This window comes from Eriocheir sinensis, unplaced genomic scaffold, assembly GCF_024679095.1.
Source record: "Eriocheir sinensis breed Jianghai 21 unplaced genomic scaffold, ASM2467909v1 Scaffold134, whole genome shotgun sequence".
NCBI classification, from domain to species: domain Eukaryota; kingdom Metazoa; phylum Arthropoda; class Malacostraca; order Decapoda; family Varunidae; genus Eriocheir; species Eriocheir sinensis.
In genome coordinates, this window is record NW_026110673.1 from 34,695 (window position 1) to 57,810 (window position 23,116).

Below are 23,116 nucleotides of genomic sequence, written 5' to 3' on the forward strand. Positions count from 1 at the left end.
CCACTCCAATTGAAACTGGCAATCTCTTTTTGTCCTCCTGTGCTGCCTTCCTTCAGCTGGAGCAGTGCTTGATAGTCTTCTGTCTCATTTTTGTGGCTTCCACTGCCGTAAAAAATCACCATCATCATCATTCTCAGAGAAAGTAGAGTCCTTTCCAAGTCTCTGAGTGTGTCCAGCCAGCCTCACTCTGCCTGCAGGCACTGTTCAGGCTTCAGCAGGCCCTCTGGTCAGGCCCAGGGTCTGAAGGCCATTCTGCACTGTGTCATCATGTCTGCCTTAGTTACCCTCCACCTCAGCTGCAGTGTATCCTCGTCTAATGTAGGTTTTTGTATCTGTGCCTCCAACTTGTTAGAGAAAGTTTGTGTTGCAGGGGCTAGAGGAAACTTTTTCTTTGGCCCCTTCCCTAAATCCCCTCTTTTTCTCCCCTTTACTCCTGAGTGCCCTTACGTAGCCACATAGAAATTAGAAAATGCTGCCGTTCACTAAGAAAAATACAATGTGAGCACAGCAGAATTTGAGAAAAACAACACTTTATTGACCTCAAGAGAGAAGCGCGCACACACCAAGCCTGAGGGGAGGGAGAGACTGGCTAAAAACCTTCCAAGTTGAGGGAACTCACAACACATCTCATTAACTTACTAGTGTTCTGCATTGCCTCCTCTTCTTGCCCCTGCAGGATGTTTCTCTTAACCCGTCCACTGCGATTGTCACGGATTTTGCCTTCACTGTTAGCCTGGTAACACACCCAGGTCTTTCTCTGGCTCTGTGGTGGATAGTGGAGTGTTTCCCATGTGGTATTGGTATGCTGGATATCCCCTCCCAAGGTGCAGGACCTTACATTTTTCTTCATTGAATTGTAGCAGCCACTTTTTGCTCCATTTCTGTATCTTGGTGAGGTCTTCTGGTAGGAAATCCCCAGTCAAGGGGTTAATGTGCAAAGTGGCAGGTGCCTGTCTGCCTTGGCTTCCTTGGTCTGTGTCCATGCAAGTGTAGACTGAGACTGCTTCTTCCAGCTGCCTCACCACCTCATTGGGAAGCGTTGTTGGCTGTGATCAACACCTTCTGGCACTCCACATGACTCAGAATGGGATAAGAACATAAGAACATAAGAACGCAGGAGTCTGCAAGAGGCCGGTAGGCCTGTACGAGGCAGCTCCTTTGACCCTAAGCTCCCGTGTATCTAATCCCACCTAATATCGCTGTCCATGAATTTATCTAGTCTATTTTTGAATGTGACAATTGTATTGGCACTCACCACATGACTGCTAAGCCTATTCCACTCATCCACCACCCTGTTAGTAAACCAATTTTTGCCTATGTCCCTGTTGAATCTGAATTTATCCAGTTTAAACCCATTACTTCGTGTCCTACCCGGTTCTCTTACCAACAAAACCTTATGAATGTCTCCCTTATTAAAGCCCTTCATCCATTTATAAACCTCGATCATGTCTCCACGCACCCTTTGCCTTTCTAGAGAATGCAAGTTTAACTGTTTGAGTCTTTCCTCGTATGGCAAGTTTCTCAACCCCTGAATCATCTTAGTCATCCTCCTCTGCACCGATTCTAACATTTTGATATCCATTCTATAGTAGGGTGACCAGAACTGAACCGCATAGTCAAGATGAGGTCTAACTAATGCTAAATATAGTTTGAGGAAGACTTCGGGGCTTCTGTTGCTTACGCTCCTTGAAATAAATCCCAGTACCCTATTAGCTCGATTTCTAGCTTGAATGCATTGTGCCCTTGGACGGAGATCAGAGCTCACTAAGACCCCTAAATCCCTCTCGCACCCAGACCTACTTATGAGAGTGTCATTTAAGCAATAGTTATGTGAGGGGTTGTTCCTACCTACACTCAGAATACTGCACTTCCCTACATTGAACTCCATCTGCCATTTATCCGCCCAGTCGTATAATCTGTTGAGTTCACCTTGGAGAATACTAGCGTCCTGATCCGACTCAATTACTCTACCGATCTTGGTATCATCTGCAAATTTACTAACATCACTACTAATTCCTGTGTCTAAGTCATTGATATAAATAATAAACAAAAGTGGACCTAATACCGAACCTTGGGGGACCCCACTCGTAACACATCCCCAGTCAGATCTTTTACCATTGATTTGCACTCTTTGCTTCCTATTGCTAAGCCACGCCTTGACCCAGTTCAAAACTTTACCCTCTACTCCGTGAGCCTGTAATTTAAGCAACAGTCGTTGGTGAGGAACTTTGTCAAACGCTTTACTAAAATCAAGATAGATTACATCATAATTTTCATCTCTGTCAACCGCCTCAAATGCTTTATTGTAGAAGGACAAGAGATTGGTGAGGCATGACCTACCTTTTGTGAACCCATGCTGCGAGTCGTGAATTAAGCTATGTTTCTCTAAATGCTCCCGAATGTTCCTGGCTATTATGGACTCCAGCATCTTCCCTATAACCGATGTTAAGCTAATTGGGCGATAGTTTGAAGCAACTGACCTGTCCCCCTTTTTAAAAATCGGCGTCACATTAGCTACTTTCCATAGGCTCGGCACATAGCCAGTATTTACCGACATCTTAAAGATGTCGGTTAGTGGGTCACTGATTATATCATTTGGCCTCCTCCTCCTCCTCCTCCTCTTGTTTTCTTTCCTCTTCCTCCCTGTCTTGTTTCATAATGGTGTTAACAGAAATATCATCCCCTCACAAGCTCCCTCCCTCCTCCAGCGTCACACCACCACCTCCAGGCAGGGTTCGGGCAGCAGCAGCAGCAGCCTCTATGCAGTGTGTGCCACAAAATGGGCCTGGGAGTAGCAGGGAGGGGCGGCAGGGTGGGGAAGGGGCGGCCTGAGGCGAGGAGGAGCGGGGTGCTGATTAGTTAGTGGCTGAGAGCGAGAGACATCAAGCGTTACAGTAATTTTTCTGTGGTTGAGTTAGAGTTCCCTACCGTGGAATCATGCCCGGGTCAGACGAATTTCCCGTTACAATAAACTGCGTAAGATGAAAAGTTTTGTTTAGTCGGTGCAACATATGTGGTCATATGCCGAAGAGAGACAGGAGGGGGAAGGAATTATAGGAGAAGGGAACAGACCCCAGGAGACAGGACACAACCCCAGATTAATACCTGGTACCCATTCACTGCTGGGTGGACAGGGGCGTAGGGTATCGGAAAAGCTGCCCAAATGTTTCCACTCCACCCGGGAATCGAACCCGGGCTCTCAATTGTGAGCCGAGTGTGCTAACCACTGCACCACGAAGCCCCCTCTGCGTAAGATGAGGATAAACTGTACGGCCTCTCTCACCCTCACCCTGACACCCTTCACTCCTCTCCATCCATACAGCCAAAGCACCTCAGTAACCAAGGGTATGTAGGTCTTTCTGTACTGTATCATCCTGTGTCTTCTGTGATCTTCCTCTACCAACACTACCCATCACCTGCTGCCTCTCTCACCCTCACCCTGACACCCTTCACTCCTCCTCTCCATCCATACAGCCTGAAGAGCTTCTATTTCTTCATCGTGCAGGAACTCGGAGAATAGGAGAAGTTCTAGGGATAATGAGACGCCATGCCTTTGTCCACAGGTCTAATTCTGACTTTCTTCACTACAGTCTTACAAAAGTACAAAAACAACACAACATATGAAGTAGGACTTATATCTTATACTACATAAATACAATACTAATAAGCATAAGTACTTAGGTTTCTCATCCTTAGAATACAGCACCTTTGAAAACTAGAAATACAGTGGCAAGAATATAATACTGGCACAATATAGGAACACGACAAATAAGAGAAACGAGCTGGCCAACCCATTTTGAGGTAGACTTAAGAAAACATAACAAAACTCATGCAAACTAACACTTCTGAGGTTTTTCAGATTTAACATTCTCCCGGCCGTAGGGGGCGTTAAAGCCACCTATCCAAAGAATACATGAGTAAATCCTCTTAAAAAATTCCTTAAACTTAAACTTAGTGTATTACAATCTTCACTTCATCATCAACTTATAAATCTAACTTAACAGGAACCTTGATTACTCTACCAGATCTAGTCTGGGAAGGCACATCAGGATCACTTACAGAATCCACAGGCAAACTGGCCTCATCATCACATGAGTTTTCATTATCATCAGAAACTTTATAAGGCATAAGCCTACCAGAGACATCCATTTCTTCAGATCTAGGTACTTCTAAGTTATACAACCTTTGGATAGACCTAGTAATTTCTCCCTTACTTGTTCTTAACTTTACACTTCTTACAAATCCATCTTTGCCAGGAAAAACATCAGTTACAAGTCCAAGAGGCCATTTCAGTCTTGGAATGTTGTCTTCCTTGATCAACACAAGGTCACCTTTAGACAAACTACAGTTTTGAGTGAATCCCTTAACAACTTGAGGTAGATTGGTTATATAATTATTACTCCAAACCTTCCAAAAATGTTCTAGCCTCTGATTCTTCACACATTCCCTCTCAGTCAAATCCTTGGAACTTACTATACTTGGTTCTACTTCTTGTGAGGGTTTACTGTGAGGAACCCTACCTAGAAGGAAATGTGAGGAGTGATATACTGAGAAGAGTCAGGGTATTCACTCACATAGGTCAAGGGTCTTGTATTTATGGAAGACTCTATTTCTACTAGTATAGTTTCTAGTTCAGTCTTACTCACATAATTATGATTCAGAGTCTTTCTTAAAGCAAGTTTAACTGATCTAATGAGTCTTTCCACCAGCCACCCACCAGGGGACCGAGGGACTATGTACTTCCACTTGGGGCTAGATGACCATATACTTTCTGTACTTCAGTTTGAGCAGCTATGAAGGTCTTTGCATTATCTGAGTACATGATACTAGGCAACCCTCTCCTGGCCACAAATCTTCTTATAGCCAAGAGACAATCAGACAAAGATAGTGACTCTGTGAGTTCTAGATGAATGGCTCTCGTAACACCACAGGTGAACAAGAGAACATAAAACTTGTTACTAGGATAATCAGCACAAAATAAAGGTCCAGCAAAATCTAGCCCTGTGACACTGAAAGGTGGAGCAGATGTCACTTTCCTTGGGTAAGGAGCCACAGGTTGGCTGCACGGTCTAGTATCAAAACAACGGCAGCTGAAACACTCCTTCACTACTGTCTTAGCTAGTCTCCTTACTCCTATGATCCAAAAGTTGGTTCTTAAAGATGAAATGACAGTGCCAACACCTGCATGCTTTAGGAGCTTATGTTGAAATCTTATCAAAAGCTTGGCAAGAGGACCCCTGGGGATTATAACAGGATGCTTAGTGTCATAATCTAGGTCTGAAAACTCAAGACGGCCTTTGATTCTTAATAATCCTTGATCATCTATGAATGGGTCTAGTTTACTTAATTTAGACTTCTTTGGAATAGCTTTCTTAATCAGGAGGGCCTTTATTTCATCAGAGAATACTTCTCTTTGGGTGAGATAAATCAGCTTACATTTAGCCAAGTCAATCTCTTCAGTAGTGATGGAGCCTTTCAACTCATTCTGACTTCTACAATTGTTTATAAACCTTAAAACATATGCTGTAACCCTTAGAGCCTTATTCAGATCACTGTGCTTGTTTAAGTCCATGCAAGGAGATACTGGTTCTCCCTGAACATTAAGACATACAGTACTTTTGTTGCTTGCTTTCTTTGTATCACTAGCTACTGTACTACTTTGCTTAGGATGACGAGGGTTGTCTTTTAGCATGCTAGGCCCACATAGCCACATAGAATTATCCACTAATTTGTCTGCTAACAAACCCCGTGTTATCAGATCAGCTGGATTGTCTTTGCCTCTACAATGCTGCCAGCAATGTTGAGGTGTTAATGCTAAGATATCTCTTACTCTATTAAACACAAACACATCTTTCTTACAAGTTTCTCCTTGTATCCATGACAGGGCAATAGTGGAATCTGTCCAACATACAACTTGAGTGTCACTATCCAACTTAAGGGAAGTCTTAACAAAGTCTACCAGTCTTGAACACAAAAGAGCTCCCATAAGCTCTAATCTTGGCAAAGTAACTGACTTTATGGGAGCGACTCTTGACTTAGAAGCTACTAACGACACCCTAGATACATTGTCTTCTGAGGTTACTCGCAAGTATACACATGCTCCATAGCCTTTCTCCGAGGCATCACCAAACCCATGTAGCTCTACATTACGCAGCTCCCCCCAAGACAGCCCTGGAAAATAGCACCTATTTACATGAAATGACTTAAGGCTTTGACTACTAAGAAGCCACTTCTGAAACCTTACCTTCAAATCTGAAGGCATCTCTTCATCCCAACTTACATTTAGTTTCCAGAGTTCTTGGAAGAGAATTTTGCCGTACATGAAAAATGGACTAATTAACCCCAAAGGGTCAAAGATTTTGGCTATAACACTAAGTATGCTGCGTTTTGTAGAAGCTACTTCAACACTGGTGTTTGGGTTAATGCCAACAAAGGAGAATGTATCCTGTGAATTACACCACTTCAACCCTAACACAGTATTAGGTTCATCTCCACTTATAAAGTACTGGTCATGGGACTTGGATGTAATCAAGAGACTATTTGACACAAGCTTTGTAAGATCCATACTAGCATCAGCTAAAATACTACGTGCTTCACAGAATTTTTCAGACGCCTCTACGACTGAATCTGCACCACTTAACCAATTATCCGTGTACATCTCAGACTTTAGTTCTTGTACTACACTTGTTTCTGGATACTTGTTCAAATGATGTTTGATAGTAGCATTCAACAGAAAAGGACTTGCTGTGTTACCAAAGGGTACACGTGTGAATCGCATGTGCCGCACCGTACCGTCTTCTCTTGGCAACAAAAATCTATGGACATCTCTGTCATTCCTTTGAACAGTGACTTGTAAAAAAGCCTTAGCTATGTCTGCTGTTAGAGCAAAGGGCCAACGACGGAAGCGGATGAGTACTTCAACCAAGTCCGGGTTGAGCGATGGTCCCGACAGCAAACAGTCATTCAATGACATCCCATTGTAACCAGTGGCAGACGCATCAAAGACTGGCCTTACCTTAGTACTTGTACTACTTAACTTTACTACCGGACGGTGTGGCATGTAGTACACGGGACTCACACCTGAGATTTCTTCACTAGGTACTTCTTCTACTATGAGATCAGATTCATAACTATCAAACACCTTTTGATATTCCTTCTTTAGTTCTTTGTCCTTATCTAACTTAATCATTAACTTACTTAACCTCTTTCTTGCTGAACCTTCATTGTTCATAAGTCTTTCCTTCGCAAATTCATCCTTCCATGGAAGAGTGACCTCATAGCGGTCATCCACAAACTGAACTGTACTCTCAAATTCCTCGTGTACTCTGGTATCACTGTAACTTTCTACAACTTCCTTAGGCTTAACCCCTACAGTTTCCAGATCCCAAAACCTTCTTAAATCAGCATCTGAAACACTGGAGATACACAACATTTGTGGAGTAGAGTACTCAGAGGATGTGGGAATACACTCAGATATCTTACCAGATAGTACATATCCAAAGACAGACTTCATGGCTACAACGCTACTCATTTGCACAGCTTCTGCAGGAGAAATCATTGTCCAATAGAAATCTAACCCAATCAGGATATCAATTTCAAGAGGAGAGTCCTGCTGATAACCATCTGCTAATGCAACATGAGAAAATGAATTAAGCACAGCACTGGGAACAACAGGTCTTACTAAAGGCTGACATATTTTGGGTATTTCAGCTGCAATAATGGGTACACTTTTCCTTTCAGAGTCCCACAGCTGTAACCTATAAACATTCCTCTGTTCATTTTTTCCTACACTGTGACCTCCGAAACTAGAGTACAGTATAGGTGTACTAGTGATCCACTTTGGCTTACACCTTTTCACAAAGTTACTGCTGACATAGGTTCTATCTGCACCATTATCAAACATAACCTTAGCTACTACAATATCACCATCTCCTGTGCTTACTTGGACCTTTGCAGTCTGTAAAATAGTGCAGTTACTACCCTGTCCAGACAGAAGTACTACATTCTCAGGCTTGGCACTTGTGTCACCACTTTTGCTTTCTTTGTCTTCTTCCTTCTTTAAGCTTAAATCTAACTTCACGCCACACATTAGTACATTGTGCATACCATTACATCTTGTACACTTTATGTGGGCCTTACATTCTCTTGACATGTGTCCACCTTTTAAACACTTGAAACAGAGACCTAAACCTTTTATTTTTTCACCTCGCTCCTTTCCATCTAAGTTTAACACAGCATAGCAATTCTCTGACTTATGCTTTTTACCACAAAAGGAGCAGAGAACACCGTCTTGCTTAGAAGAAGCGTGGAGGGCTGCAGCGGAGTAAACCTTTTCCTTAGAACCTTTACTTTCAAACTTCTTTTCCTCACTAGTGGCCTTCTTACCTTTAAAGGCTTCTGACCTTTCTAATCTTGATATTTCTTTGTGTAGGAATTGCAACAGCCACTCCAAATCACTTTCGTGTCCATCCCCATCCCTGGCCCATTCCAGCCTCAGTTCATTGGGCAGACGGGACAGGATTATAGGGGTGAGAAACACTTCACACTGCTTCCCACTGACACCTAAAGCTTCTAAACTACGAATATGTGTTAGGATTTCATCGCGCAACTTCCATAGTTGTGCAACACTATTTGTTCCACTTTGGGTAAGGTTGACATGACCACATAACAAAGCCTGGACGTGAGCAAAAATGATTCTTTCTGGCTTTCCATAGCGGTCTTTCAACAAGTCACGGGCAACTTGATAATTATCACTGGTATGTGCCAACCCCTTGACCACACTCTTGGCATCCCCTTCCAGCAGAGACAACAAATAGGTGAACTTACTAATTACTGGAAGGTTAGTAGCATCAATGTGGCTGTTGAACTGGTCCCAAAAAGACTGCCATTGCGTGACTTCACCACTGAACTTAGGCAGCTCCAATTTGGGTAACTTCACGTTCACAGCTTCTGAGTTTTGTGATCCACTTACTATACTTGGGGCTGGAAACCCAGCTGGGGCTGCTGCCACTGCTAACTCTCGTATCTTATCCTCGGCTTGAACTCTGGCTTTCATACTTTCTTGTTTGAAGGCGTAAGCTTCATCTAATTCTTGGTCTAGTTCTTCAACTTCGACTTCTTCTTCAAGTTCTTCTTGTACTTCATCTAACTTGGCTAGTCTTTTGTTGAACTCTTGGATGACGGCCTCAAGTTCACTTATGGAGGGCGAAGGCTGAGTCAGCATAGCGGAGAGCTCTTGTGCTGTCCGCGTCACCCAGCCTCTTCTCGCCGCTCTCTTCTTCTTAAGCTTCTCCATGTCGTCGTCCACTGCACAAACTTGTCTAAATCTTGAGCTTAGGTACTTAATTCCCGGGTCTGGGCACCAGAATGAAGAGCTTCTATTTCTTCATCGTGCAGGAACTCGGAGAATAGGAGAAGTTCTAGGGATAATGAGACGCCATGCCTTTGTCCACAGGTCTAATTCTGACTTTCTTCACTACAGTCTTACAAAAGTACAAAAACAACACAACATATGAAGTAGGACTTATATCTTATACTACATAAATACAATACTAATAAGCATAAGTACTTAGGTTTCTCATCCTTAGAATACAGCACCTTTGAAAACTAGAAATACAGTGGCAAGAATATAATACTGGCACAATATAGGAACACGACAAATAAGAGAAACGAGCTGGCCAACCCATTTTGAGGTAGACTTAAGAAAACATAACAAAACTCATGCAAACTAACACTTCTGAGGTTTTTCAGATTTAACACAGCCAAAGCACCTCAGTAACCAAGGGTATGTAGGTCTTTCTGTACTGTATCATCCTGTGTCTTCTGTGATCTTCCTCCACCAACACTACCCATCACCTGCTGCCTCCCTCACCCTCACCCTGACACCCTTCACTCCTCTCCATCCATACAGCCAAAGCACCTCAGTAACCAAGGGTATGTAGGTCTTTCTGTACTGTATCATCCTGTGTCTTCTGTGATCTTCCTCTACCAACACTACCCATCACCTGCTGCCTCTCTCACCCTCACCCTGACACCCTTCACTCCTCTCCATCCATACAGCCAAAGCACCTCAGTGTACCAAGGGTATGTAGGTCTTTCTGTACTGTATCATCCTGTGTCTTCTTTGGTCTGCCTCCACCAACACTACCCATAATCTACTGTGTCGCTCACCCTCACCCATTCTCTCCTCCTGTCCAGACCACCTCAGTCTTCCCCTCCTCACTACAACACTTCACACAGCCAAGACTCATCCCACCTCTCAGACCATTCACCGTGATTTAGTATGCAGTGTCACCGTGATTTCTTGGACTAATTCTCCCACCAACAGGGGAGTAAGATAGAAGCTGTGTCTGATATTGGTTGAAATCTTGCCTCTCCTGCCAGGGCAAAATAAAGTACACACAAAATATCTGGGAAACTGAACGTGGGAATTGTGATGCAGTGATTGGAAGACAGGCACAACAGTCTGGTATTAGGAAATGTAAGGATGAGAGACGAGTGGGAATTTAAGGGAATAGGAAGAGATCTAATGTGAGGAAGGAAGTGTCCAGTGAGAGACTGGTACAAGCAGAGGTACAGAAGGAAGGTGAGGGAAGTATTTGGCAGAGCAAGAGTAGGAGTGAAACACAGTGCTGGAGTGAGTGAGGATGTGAGAGTCTTAACCCCTTGGCTGCAGATTTCCTGCCAGAACACCTCACCAAGCTACAGGACGGGAGCAAAAAGTGGCGGCTACAATGCAGTGAAGAAAAATGTAAAGTCCTGCACCTTGGGAGGGGAAATCCAGCACACCAATACCACATGGGAAATGCTCCACTATCCACCACAGAGGCAGAGAAAGGCCTGGTACTGTATGTTACCAGGATAACAGTGAAGGGAAATCCAGCACACCAATACCACATGGGAAATGCTCCACTATCCACCACAGAGGCAGAGAAAGGCCTGGTACTGTATGTTACCAGGATAACAGTGAAGGGAAATCCAGCACACCAATACCACATGGGAAATGCTCCACTATCCACCACAGAGGCAGAGAAAGACCTGGGACTGTATGTTACCAGGATAACAGTGAAGGGATATCCAGCACACCAATACCACATGGGAAATGCTCCACTATCCACCACAGAGGCAGAGAAAGGCCTGGTACTGTATGTTACCAGGATAACAGTGAAGGGAAATCCAGCACACCAATACCACATGGGAAATGCTCCACTATCCACCACAGAGGCAGAGAAAGACCTGGGACTGTATGTTACCAGGATAACAGTGAAGGGATATCCAGAACACCAATACCACATGGGAAATGCTCCACTATCCACCACAGAGGCAGAGAAAGACCTGGGACTGTATGTTACCAGGATAACAGTGAAGGGATATCCAGTACACCAATACCACATGGGAAATGCTCCACTATCCACCACAGAGGCAGAGAAAGACCTGGGACTGTATGTTACCAGGATAACAGTGAAGGGATATCCAGCACACCAATACCACATGGGAAATGCTCCACTATCCACCACAGAGGCAGAGAAAGACCTGGTACTGTATGTTACCAGGATAACAGTGAAGGGATATCCAGTACACCAATACCACATGGGAAATGCTCCACTACCCACCACAGAGGCAGAGAAAGACCTGGTACTGTATGTTACCAGGATAACAGTGTAGGGATATCCAGCACACCAATACCACATGGGAAATGCTCCACTACCCACCACAGAGGCAGAGAAAGACCTGGTACTGTATGTTACCAGGATAACAGTGTAGGGATATCCAGCACACCAATACCACATGGGAAATGCTCCACTACCCACCACAGAGGCAGAGAAAGACCTGGTACTGAATGTTACCAGGATAACAGTGAAGGGATATCCAGCACACCAATACCACATGGGAAATGCTCCACTATCCACCACAGAGGCAGAGAAAGACCTGGGACTGTATGTTACCAGGATAACAGTGAAGGGAAAACCTGTGCCAGTTACAGCAGACGGGTTGAGAAGAGTTCAGTGTCAAGGGCAGCCTGGGACGTAGTGGGACACAAGGTGTGTGGAAGAGGAAGGGAGGGAATGCATGCTGGACAGACGATACAAAATAGACAGTTAAGGAACAGTAGGGAAAGTAGACAGAGTATATGAATAGTTTGGTAGAGTGACATCAACAAACTGTTTAGAGAACAAAAAGCTTTCTGAAAGAAGTCGAGATAAATTGGGGACCTCAACGGAGAAGTCACACAACTTTAGGCCTATGAATCACCTGGTTTAAGGCTGCTTTTTCTGAAACTTGCTTCACCGCACAATGCAGCAAGAGTTCAGGTGCCAGATGCCGCTAAAAACAGTACTGCCGCTTTAATTGGTTTGGTCACAACTTTTACACCAAACAAACAAACTGCTTGTGAGCAGGGTGAGGTGCCGGAACACTGGAGGAGGGCCGTCACTGTGCCACTGAACAATGGGAAGGAAGAAGGGATGATTGTGGCAGTCACGGGGAATAAGGTGACTCAGTGTGCCAGGGAAGGTGGAGGGAAGGCCTTTAAACGAAAGGGTGAAAAGAACAATAAAAAGTGTCGGCGATGAACAAGGGGGTGATAGGGAAGGGAGGGAGGTGTAAACATATGTTTTGACTGTCAGGATGCCTTGATTTTGTCCAGCTCTTCTGAGTCTGCCAAACAAGTAATGCTGTAGTTATTTCTCCTTAAGACAGGCTGTTGAGCCCCTCTTCATGTCACTACAAAAGTCAGCACAAACATGTACAAACATCCTGAGGCTGTCCACACTCCACAAAGTTGTTCAAGTTATCCGAGCCCAACAAATGCCGGTAATGGTGAGACTGTTCTTATTGCAGAGGTTGTTGAGTCACTCTTCACGTCCTCCCTGAAGGAAGCCGGCGGCCTGAAGCACCGCGGGCAGGTCACCACCACCAGCCTGCAGGCCAGGGACCACAGACACCTCTGGATGGGACTCTGGAATGGCAGGCTTCACTGTGGCTTCACTAAGGTCTCCTCACTCTTATATATACTCAATTTTGCATCAGTACACACGTCATCGTCATTGTCATATATTGGTTGGTATTATCAAACGCTTTCGTCCATCACATCAACTGTTTCCAAAGGCCAAACAGGAGATAAATTGGGTTCTCATGAGTGCTCTTTTAGGTTCATGGTACAGAAGAAGGGTCAAACTACCACCAGGGTCATACAACTGTCCTTGGAAATGCCCAAAATGCCTATGAAAGCCTCGCCAAGTATGTGTGCTTGGGTGCCAAAATGTTGAGTTATACAGCCCATTATTTCTCTGCTATAGGATGAAGGTCTTTCACAACTCTTTTTGGCAGCTCCTCTATACTTTATTTTATTGGAGCAGAGGTTAGTGTTTTTTTCCCCCTGGAGTTGCTTCCTTTAATGAAAACAAAGTCCATTTGTCTCTGTGTCTGATGTTAATACACTTCATCCTGCCCCACAAAGCTTCTAATTTCACGTCCTGCTTCTCTGTCTGCCCTGACTTACACGCTGGCTGGGTGCTTTGGTTCCTCAGCTGCTCTGAGGTGCATGAGATGAAGTGCACAAGTCCAAGCCTCACCTTTCATAGGCACCAGGACACCTTTAACCTTTGTCTGTTCCCTGGTCCAGGACACTCAAGGCCTGTCTCCCCATGTTGTGCCTGGCATTCTTCTCCATTCAGCTTGGCACATTTCTTAACTTCTCTCTGGATCTTGTGTGAGGTGCAGAGTTTATGAAGCACATTTTAGGGCTGGGAATATGCACAGACTGCACCCTTCTCCTCAGGGAGAGGGGCAGGTTTATAGTCATAATAATACAATGTTTACCAAAATTGTTCCATTCCATTTCTCTCCTGATTTCTTATTCATTTTGTAGGCCTGGTTTGCAGTAATTAGGTAAAGTTTGGGGCACATGTTACAAGTGTGCCTGGCTGTGGTGCTCATCTCCATCCCTCTGGCCCTTGAGCCAGCAGCGGGCAAGGACCCTTCAGCCCCAGGACATGGCCACTACAGTATCTGGGTCACCACAGCTGCCTTGCCCAGGTTCCCTTTTATAGACCAACCCAAAAGGCAGGATGAACAGCTGGGTGGGTCGTCATTATAACCCAGACCGGTGTGTTCATAGCTAGCCGTCAACCTCTCCTCCAAGGTGTTAAGAACATAAGAACATAAGAACACGGGGAGACTGCAAGAGGCCGAGTGACCTACACTGGGCAGCTCCAGAATCCCCCCCACTACTCACGATGGGTGAGGTGTAGTTTCTGGGGGCGTACGCTCCAGTACCCTGTCACCTTACTGCATCCACACCTCACTGCCACCTGTCGTCCTCGTCCATGGAGCTATCCAGTCTACTCTTAAAACAAGCTATCGTCCCTGCACTAACTATGTGATTGCTGAGTCTATTCCATTCCCCCACCACCCTATTACTAAACCAATGCTTGCCTATTTCCCTCGTAAATCTGTACTTTTCTAATTTAAATCCATTACTGCGTGTTCTATCCTGCTGGCTAATTCACATAACTTTACTTATATCGCCTTTGTTGTAACCCTTGACCCATTTGAATACTTCTATCAGATCTCCCCGCACTCTTCGTCTCTAGTGAATGTAAGTTTAGATGTTTCACCCTATTTTGATATGGGAGGATCCTCAGCCCCTGAATCATCTTGGTCATCCTCCTCTGAACTGATTCTAGCAAGTTGATGTCCATTCTGTGGTGTGGGCACCAAAACAGGACAGCATAATCTAAGTGTGGTCTAACTAACGCTAAATAGAGTCTGAGGATGACCTCTGCACTCCTGTTGGTTACCATCCTGTTAATAAAGCCTAATACCCTGTTAGCCCTATTCCTCGTACTAATACATTGCTTCCTTAGTTTTGGGTCAAGATTTCACTAACACTCCCAGATCCCTTTCACACTCTGATCTGCCTATTGCTGTGGAGTCTAAACTATACCCGTGTAATGGGTTGCGTGTTCCTACACTAAGTACGCTACACTTGGTGATGTTAAAATTCATCTACCATTTCACTGACCAAGCTGACAGTTTGTTGAGATCCTCCTGCAGTGCTCTAGCATCCTCCCCTGTCCTTATAGTCCGTCCTATTTTGGTGTCATCCGCAAATTTACCTGTCACTAGTTATCCCATTGTCTATGTCACTGATGTAGATAATGAATAAAAGCAGGCCTAAAACTGAACCTTGGGGAGCCCACTGGTAACATTACCCCATTCAGATTTTTTACCGTTAATGGTAACCCTCTGTTTCCTGTCGCAAATCCACGCCCTAATCCAATCAAATACCTTCCCTCTAATCCCATGAGCCCTGACTTTATTTAACAGTCTCTGGTGAAGTACCTTATCGAAGGCCTTACTAAAATCAAGATAAACTACATTGTAACTCTCATCATTGTCAGCTGCCTCGTATACTCTATTGTAAAAGGATAAAAGATTAGTAATGCATGACTTTCCTTTAATAAATCCATGCTGTGAGTCGTGAATTAAATTATGACTGTCAATATGGTCCCTAAAACCCTAATACTATCTGCTATTATTGACACAAGCATTTTACCTGAACAGGAGAAAGCTGAAAGTAAATGTCAACAAGAGTAAAGTGATGGTTTGTGAGTGAAGTAGAAGTGAGGTTGTAGATTTTGTATGCCCATATAGAGTGGGAATTGAATGTGAAAAAGAATGCAAAATAATTTTGAATGGTGAAGAAATGGAGGAGGTAAATGAGTTTAAGTACCTTGGATCAGTTATGTGTAAGCATGGTGGTATGGAGGGAGAGACAAGAGAAAGGGCATTGCAAGGAAGAAGGGTGGTAGGGTCTTTGGGACGAATCATGAATGGCAGAAGTGTGAGCATGGAGGTAAAGAGGGATTTGAGAGATACAATAATAGCACCAACCCTCACATATGCAAGTGAAACGTGGGCCTGGAATGAAAGTCAGAGGTCTAGAGTGCAGGCAGTGGAAATGAGTTATTTGAGGAGTGCTTGTGGTGTGAGTAGAATGGATGGAATGAGTAATGAAAGTGTGTACGAGCATTTTGGAATGTGTCACAGGGGTGAAGGGAAGAAGTGTAGAGTGGTGGAAGAAGTGAAGCGACAGACTTTAAAGTGGTTTGGCCACATGGAGTGAATGGAGGAGAGTAAGATGACCAGAAGGGTGTATGTGAGTGAGATAGAGGGAGGGAATGTTAGAGGACAACCTCCAGTGAAATGGAGGGATAGGGTGCAAGAGTACATTAGGGAGAGGGGGGAAAGATCTTTGAGAAACTTTGAGCAGGCAAGGAGGGAATGTCTGGATAGAGGAAGATGGAAGCTCTTCTGCCGTGGCCATCCCCTGCTGGGAGCTCCTAGGAGCAGGCGTCGATGAAATGATGATGATGATGATGATGGGTCTAGAACAATGTTTTCAAAGTCACAATCAACAAACTAGCTCTGTCTTGCCCCTAACCTTAAAAATCAACAAAAAATGAGAACACGCCAGGTTTGCCAAGACCCCAAAGCTCCCCCAGTAACAAATAAGATCACTAGGTTTTGCCGAAGTCAACACTAAACCTTCTTCCTCCTCTTCCTCCTCCTCTCAGATCAACCGCACGTGCAAGACATGCCAGGCTCTGATGTCCAGTGTGGAGGAGATCGGAATTCCTATCATGAGGGAGACACACAACCGCACCACACCCTCACCGGACGCCAGCAAGCTATTGCCATCCTGTAGTCGCCACACCTCCAGGCTGGTCGTGGCTTGGGGGGGAACCGTACATTTTCTCCTCAGTTCTGTGTCTTAATTTTAGGTTTGTTTGTACATCAAGCTTGATATTTGCCATCCTGAAGTCCCCCTCACTGTCATGACTCTACTCTTGCTCATTCCTATGCTATCCAGATCCCTTATGCAAGGGTTAACCACCATGTTCATTCTTTCATCCCTATTCTATCCAAATCCCTTATGCAAGAGTCAAACAGCATCTTCATTATTTCATCCCTGTACTGTCCAAATTCCTTATACAAGAGTTTACCAGCATCTTCATTCTTTCATCCCTATTCTATCCAAATCCCTTATGCAAGAGTCAAACAGCATCTTCATTATTTCATTCCTGTACTGTCCAAATTCCCTATTCAAGAGTTTACCAGCATCTTCATTCTTTTATCCCTTCCACTGGTAAACTCTGAAACAGCAATAGCCTCCCTTTGTCTGTATTTTTACTCCTGCTCATCCCTGTACTATCCTGATCCCTTATGCAAGAGTTGAGCAGCAGCATCTTCATTCCTTCATCCAGCAGGGAGTTCTCCAGGCACACGCCAGCATTGCCGCCAAGGACTTCACACTGCACTGCCCGAAACACCCGTCGAGGGTGATGATGATGAGGAGACAGTCAAGATTGTGCAGTGGGTGAAGAGCAATGAGCCAATGGTAGGAATCTTGTCTCTCTGTCTGTATCTTAAATGTATTTGCCCTTCACTTACCCTGTTTGAAAAGTCTCTTGTCATAGAAGTTGCTGCTGGGACTTTGATGGAGTGGTTTGTGATCCTGGTGATGGCTTTACATGGCTTTTGCATCTTGAGCGGGGAAAACACCAATGAACACCCGGTTAGTCTTTTCTGTGGCCTTGGGAAACAGTCATGGTGGGAGCCTGACACGTTAAGGATGACCTCACATTGTTGTAGAGAGTCTCATTAGTAAGGAAGCATGTATGAATTTTCTGAGGCAAGACCTATAGTAACTGTTTGGGGCTTTGTTAGGTTAGGTTAGGTTAGCTTCTCAATATTCTGATGTAATAAATATTCTAGGTGAGTACAGGCTGATTCAGTGTTTTAAAGAGACAGCCAGCACCTCACAACAGTCATCTGAGGCAGTGCACTTGAAAAGAATGGCACTTCCTTCTTTTTATTTATTTTTTCTTTGGTCGAGATGGAAGTCATGGCCACCCAGTTGAAGAATCATTATGTAAGACACTGTATTTCTGTGCCTCAGTCTGTGTTGAGTTCCCTGACCCTTGTGGCTGTTTGCCCAGTGCTTGCCACAGGAGGGAAAGGGAGCAGAGCCTATTGTGGGGAGTAGTAAGACTGGTTTTGTGGAATTTGTGTGTAGATGTAGTGGCTGGGTGTGTGTCTTACTTGTCTCCTTCACCTGCATACCTCCTCCTCTCTCAACTCTTGCTCAGTCCTATACTATCCAGATCCCTAATGCAAGAGTCAACCAGCATCTTCATTCTTTCATCCCTTTCGCTGGTAAACTCTGGAACAGCCTCCCTTCGTCTGTATTTCCACTCCTGCTCATCCCTATACTGTCCAAACCCTTTATGCAAGAGTTAACCAGCAACTTCATTCTTTCATCCCTTCTGCTGGTAAACTCTTTCCTTCCTTCCTCTTGTTCTTTTTCTTTCTTTCTCTTTCCTCCCTTCCTTTCCCTGCCTTCTGTTCCTTCTGTCTCTCTGTCTATCTTGCCCTTGAACTCCCTCCTTTGCCCCCAATAAACAAAAAACAAAAAACAAAAAAAACAAAATTGTGGAGGCAATGGCAGCGTCTTCAACATTAACACGTCCCTTCCTTACTTACCCCCAGGGAGCCACCATCAAGCAGGACGACCACTCCGGAGCCATCATCATCACCCGCATCATGCATGGCTGACTGCTCCGGCCTCATCCATGCTGCCGACGAGGTGCAGGGGTCAACACCTTCAATGTGGAGGGCAAGACACCGGCAGATGTCCACAAGATGCTGGTGAGGGAGGGAGGGAGAGGGAAGGGAAGGGAGGGAAGGGGAGGGAAGGGGGAGGAAGAGAGAGAGAGAGAGAGAGAGAGAGAGAGAGAGAGAGAGAGAGAGAGAGAGAGAGAGAGAGAGAGAGAGAGAGAGAGAGAGAGAGAGAGAGAGAGAGAGAGAGAGAGAGAGAGAGAGAGAGAGAGAGAGAGAGAGAGAGAGAGAGAGAGAGAGAGAGAGAGAGAGAGAGAGAGAGAGAGAGAGAGAGAGAGAGAGAGAGAGAGAGAGAGAGAGAGAGGATATATATATATATATATATATATATATATATATATATATATATATATATATATATATATATATATATATATATATATATATATATATATATATATAACTGTTGGTCAAATTTTATTCTCTCTTTTGCCTTGCTTTTCCTGTATACTTGCTCTGGATGAAATAAAGCTATCATTACAATTATTAATATCATTATTTATTTTTCCGAGCCCACAAGTAACCAGCCCACCTCCTGTCCCCTTCCAGGTGCAGGCGGAGGGCACCATGACCTTCAGGCTGCTCCCGGCCAGCAGCTCGGTGCACCTCAGGGAGAGCAAGGTGAGGGTGCACGCCTACTTCCACTATGACCCCAAGGAGGACAACAAGCACATTCCCTGCAAGGAAGCTGGGCTGCCCTTCAACAAGCTGGACATCCTGCACATTGTGACCCAGGATGACCCCTACTGGTAAGCCCTGGTGACCTCATAATGAAGCTTTGTGGCTCTCAGGTGATCCAGTGTCCCGCTTGGCCTGCCCCACTCATGGGGAGCTATGCGGCTCAGGCCAACTGAGTGCTGGTGTGTGACATTGCCCCTGCAGCACCCTGCTAGACCAGAGGACTTGACCGCTGCAGTGGTGCATTCCGTCCACTGGTGAGTCACACAGCTCCCCGTGGGTGTGGGGGTGAAACACACTGACACTGGATCAGCTGGGCGCACCAAACACAGCGTTCCACACAGCAGCCCCATCACAGTGTTCCCTCAGCAGCTCTTATAGGCGACCCTTTACTGAAAACAACAATCACAGTCAAAGGAAACATTTGTAGAAGGTGCTGCAAAGGTGTCACTGGCCACTCACATAACTACATCGTCTGCCTTATGTACAAACACTGCCCCCCGTCTGCACAACAACAGGCCAGCCCGAGGCAGGGCTGCTGCAGCTCCAGAGGGGGCTGCCGTGTGTCTCGCTGGGTGTGGTGGTGGGGGTGGCAGTGGTCACGGTGGCAGAGGTCTGGGCTTTCAGTGAGCAAACACACTCCCAACATCTGTATTCGATAGAGAGCACACACAGTCAGAGCTTTTTCGTTGCCTTTCCATATTGGTGGTTATGTTCATCTATAAATGTAGGTTGGGTTGTTTAAAGCACATGAGACAGAGCACAAAAAGGCATTTTCCAATGAGTTCTTGTCTGTTTTTATTTTTTATTAAAAATTTTCACCCAAACTTTGGTCCAACCATTTCAAATAGTCTGTTTGGACGGCGGATTTCTTGTCTTTTCCTCTCGGCTCTGCCGCACACACCCACCACCTGTTTTACCCTCTCATGTGTTAGCTACAGGTAACATAGGAGAGGGAAAAACAGGTGTTGGGGCTGTGTGGCAGAGCAGAGGGGAGGAGAGGACCCAGGAATCTACCGCCCAAATGGACCATTTGAAATGGTTGGACATTTTTCAGCCTCTTAACATCACTAGAGCCAGGGCCCCACTGTAGACCCTGAGTCCCCTCCATGGAGTATGAACACTAGGAGACAGTAAAGTAAGGGGAGGGCAGGGACAGAACAATGCCTGATGAGCTAACAAGAGGTGTGTGTTGCTTCTTGCCTTCAACTCACCAATGTCAGCAGGAGAAACAGTCTACACTACAAGTAGCCTCAGCCCCTGCCATCACGGCTGACATGCCCAATAAGCCCCACAGCCTCCCTCACCCTCCAGGCCAACATCAGCATCAGCTCCAATTTCTAACACTTGCTGTAGTATTGATGCACTGGGTCACCTTCATCAACACAACAGAAATAACCTGAGGCAGGGATCAGTCACACCAGGAAGGGGGGGTGGCTGAGGGAATAAGTCCCTATTTTTAAACATATCGGTGACTCAGTTTCCATTTGAAAAGCCTCTTGTAGCAGTTGCTGAAATTTTCATGGAGTGTTCTGTGATCCTGGAGACAGTGTTACACAACTTCTGCACCTTGGACGGGAAAAACAGCCACATGAACACCCGGTTAATCTCCTCTGTGGCCTTGGTTAACAGTCATAATGGGAGGCAGAGACGTTAAAAATAAGGACCTAAGTATCATGGCAGGGACTTCAGTCTGTTGGTGGCCATGTCTGGCTCATAGTGGTACCAGTGCAGAACGCCTTGTAAGGGTGCGTCCACACGGTCGAACAATGTCCGTCGGACAAACGCTGCTACCAGTTAACAGTGGAAAGCGGAAAGGCTCGCTGATGACGTCAGAAGTGAGCACCAAGAGGTGTACCAGACACTGCCCATTTTCGTAGTATCGGAACTTCGGACACTGCCTGGTGGGACAGAGGCTTGGAAGTACACGATACTGCCAGGCACAGGATGAACAAAGTTACTTGTTAACCAGATGAACTGAGGCTGTCAGTTGATTAGATCTCACCTGCCCTGTCAACATGGCTGACCGTACGTCTGTCACCTGTCTCTTGAGCCCATACTAACACTGACTTAGATACCCGTGGGTTGCCAGCGAACATCAACTTTGAACATTGTCTGCCGATCTTTGCCTGGTGAACCATTGTCTGCCGATCTTTGCCTGGCGAACAGAGTAGAAACTATGGTACACAACTTCATCTGGTACCACTGTTTGTTGCCATATCAACTTCCTTCATTTCAACGCCTATGACGTCATCCTGGTTCGCCTTATGATATGGTAACACAGTGTCTGTCCGACAGACAGTGTTTGACCGTGTGGACGGACCCTGACGGTTGTTGTGATGTACAGGTGACGGCTTGGTGACGCAGGGCATGGAGGACACAGCGCTGCAGTGGCTCAGCGAACGCCTCGGCCACCCAGACAACTTCACTTCTGTGATATTCCTGCCCAGACCAAGGTATCAGCTGTTACACATTAAGGGATGTTGTTTATATGGGGGTGTGCTTTTTGTTGTGTGTTGAGATGGGAGGAGAAGGTATGCAAAGGTCATGCAGGGGAGGGAGCAAATGGAGACTTTTGCTGGGTCTCATTTTCCTTACTTAGTTTTTTCCTGTTAGTATTGCATATTAGTTGGAATGATGTGGACAAACTAGCTAAAACGCTCTCTTCGTAATGGCAGACCTTGCATTAGTATAACCAGTGGCCCAGCAAGTGAAGGCAAGTGAAGAGCTACTTGGGGTGTGGTGAGGCTGTTAGGTGAGGCTGATGGCGGCAGTGCTTCATCTGTGCTCTCAATAGAATGGCGACCCAGCAAGTGTAGGAATTGAATGGTCAGGCCACACAAACATTGGCTGGAGAGGTGAAATAGAATCTTGCCTGGAGTGAGGTGAGCTACACTGATGGACAGACAGAGGTGGGAAACCATGTGCTGAAGTACAACCCTGAGTGATATATAATGAGATGGACGTGAAATTATTACCTTAGCCAGGGCAGGATGGATCACACAAGACCAGACGGAGGGAGATATGGAGAACTAGGAGTCATAGAAGCCAGGGCAGACAGCAGCCAAGGTGGAGGGATGAGATAAGAACCTTAGCCAGGGCAGGATGCATCACACAAGACCAGACGGAGGGAGATATGGAGAACTAGGAGTCATAGAAGCCAGGGCAGACAGGGAACCAAGTGTAGCGATGACATTAGAACCGTCAGCAGAGCAGGATGGAAAACACTAGCACCAGGGAGAGAGAACTGAAGCTTGCTCCGAAAGGCTTTTTGTGCAGTGGACTAATACTGGCTGATAATAATAATAATAACAATAGCTGATAATGATATTAGATAACAGGAATGACTGGGGGATTGGTCTCCAGAGCATCCCAGTTTTCCTTCCTGTGTTTTCAAGCCTTTGTACAAACTTGCTATGGCAGACTAGAAAGTTTTTTGAGTATTCATTATCATCATCATCATCATCGTTGTTGTAAGTCATTAGTAATCCAGTGCAGGAAAAGTGTTTCCCTGAAGCTTTCCTCCCCTGTGTCTGATGCTGAGGTGCCCCATCCCAGCCACTCACTTCATGTGTGCCTGGTTCTCTGCCCCATGTGTCTGGTGCTGAGGTGCCCCATCCCAGCCACTCACTTCATGTGTGCCTGGTTCTCTGCCCCATGTGTCTGGTGCTGAGGTGCCCCATCCCAGCCACTCACTTCATCTCTTCCTGGTTCTCTGCCCCTGTGTCTGGTGTTGAGGTGCCCCATCCCAGCC

The 23,116-nt window shown here is 45.4% G+C and overlaps 1 protein-coding gene across 10 annotated transcripts in view; it reads left to right on the forward strand.

The window, feature by feature from the left end:
- LOC126989854 (MAGUK p55 subfamily member 7-like) overlaps positions 1-23,116 on the forward strand; it is a 60,942-nt gene that overhangs the window by 20,007 nt on the left and 17,819 nt on the right. For 4 of the 10 annotated variants that reach the window (XM_050848475.1, XM_050848478.1, XM_050848479.1 and 1 more), the window contains 3 exons: positions 12,841-16,787; positions 18,556-18,714; positions 19,234-19,433. In XM_050848475.1, the coding sequence (XP_050704432.1) occupies positions 18,709-18,714; positions 19,234-19,433 (206 nt within the window). In that variant the 5' untranslated portion in view covers positions 12,841-16,787; positions 18,556-18,708. Of the gene's footprint in view, positions 1-12,840; positions 16,788-18,555; positions 18,715-19,191; positions 19,434-21,660; positions 21,819-23,116 lie in introns of those variants that run through there. The other 6 variants (XR_007743803.1, XM_050848482.1, XM_050848473.1 and 3 more) reach the window with 5 other exon arrangements.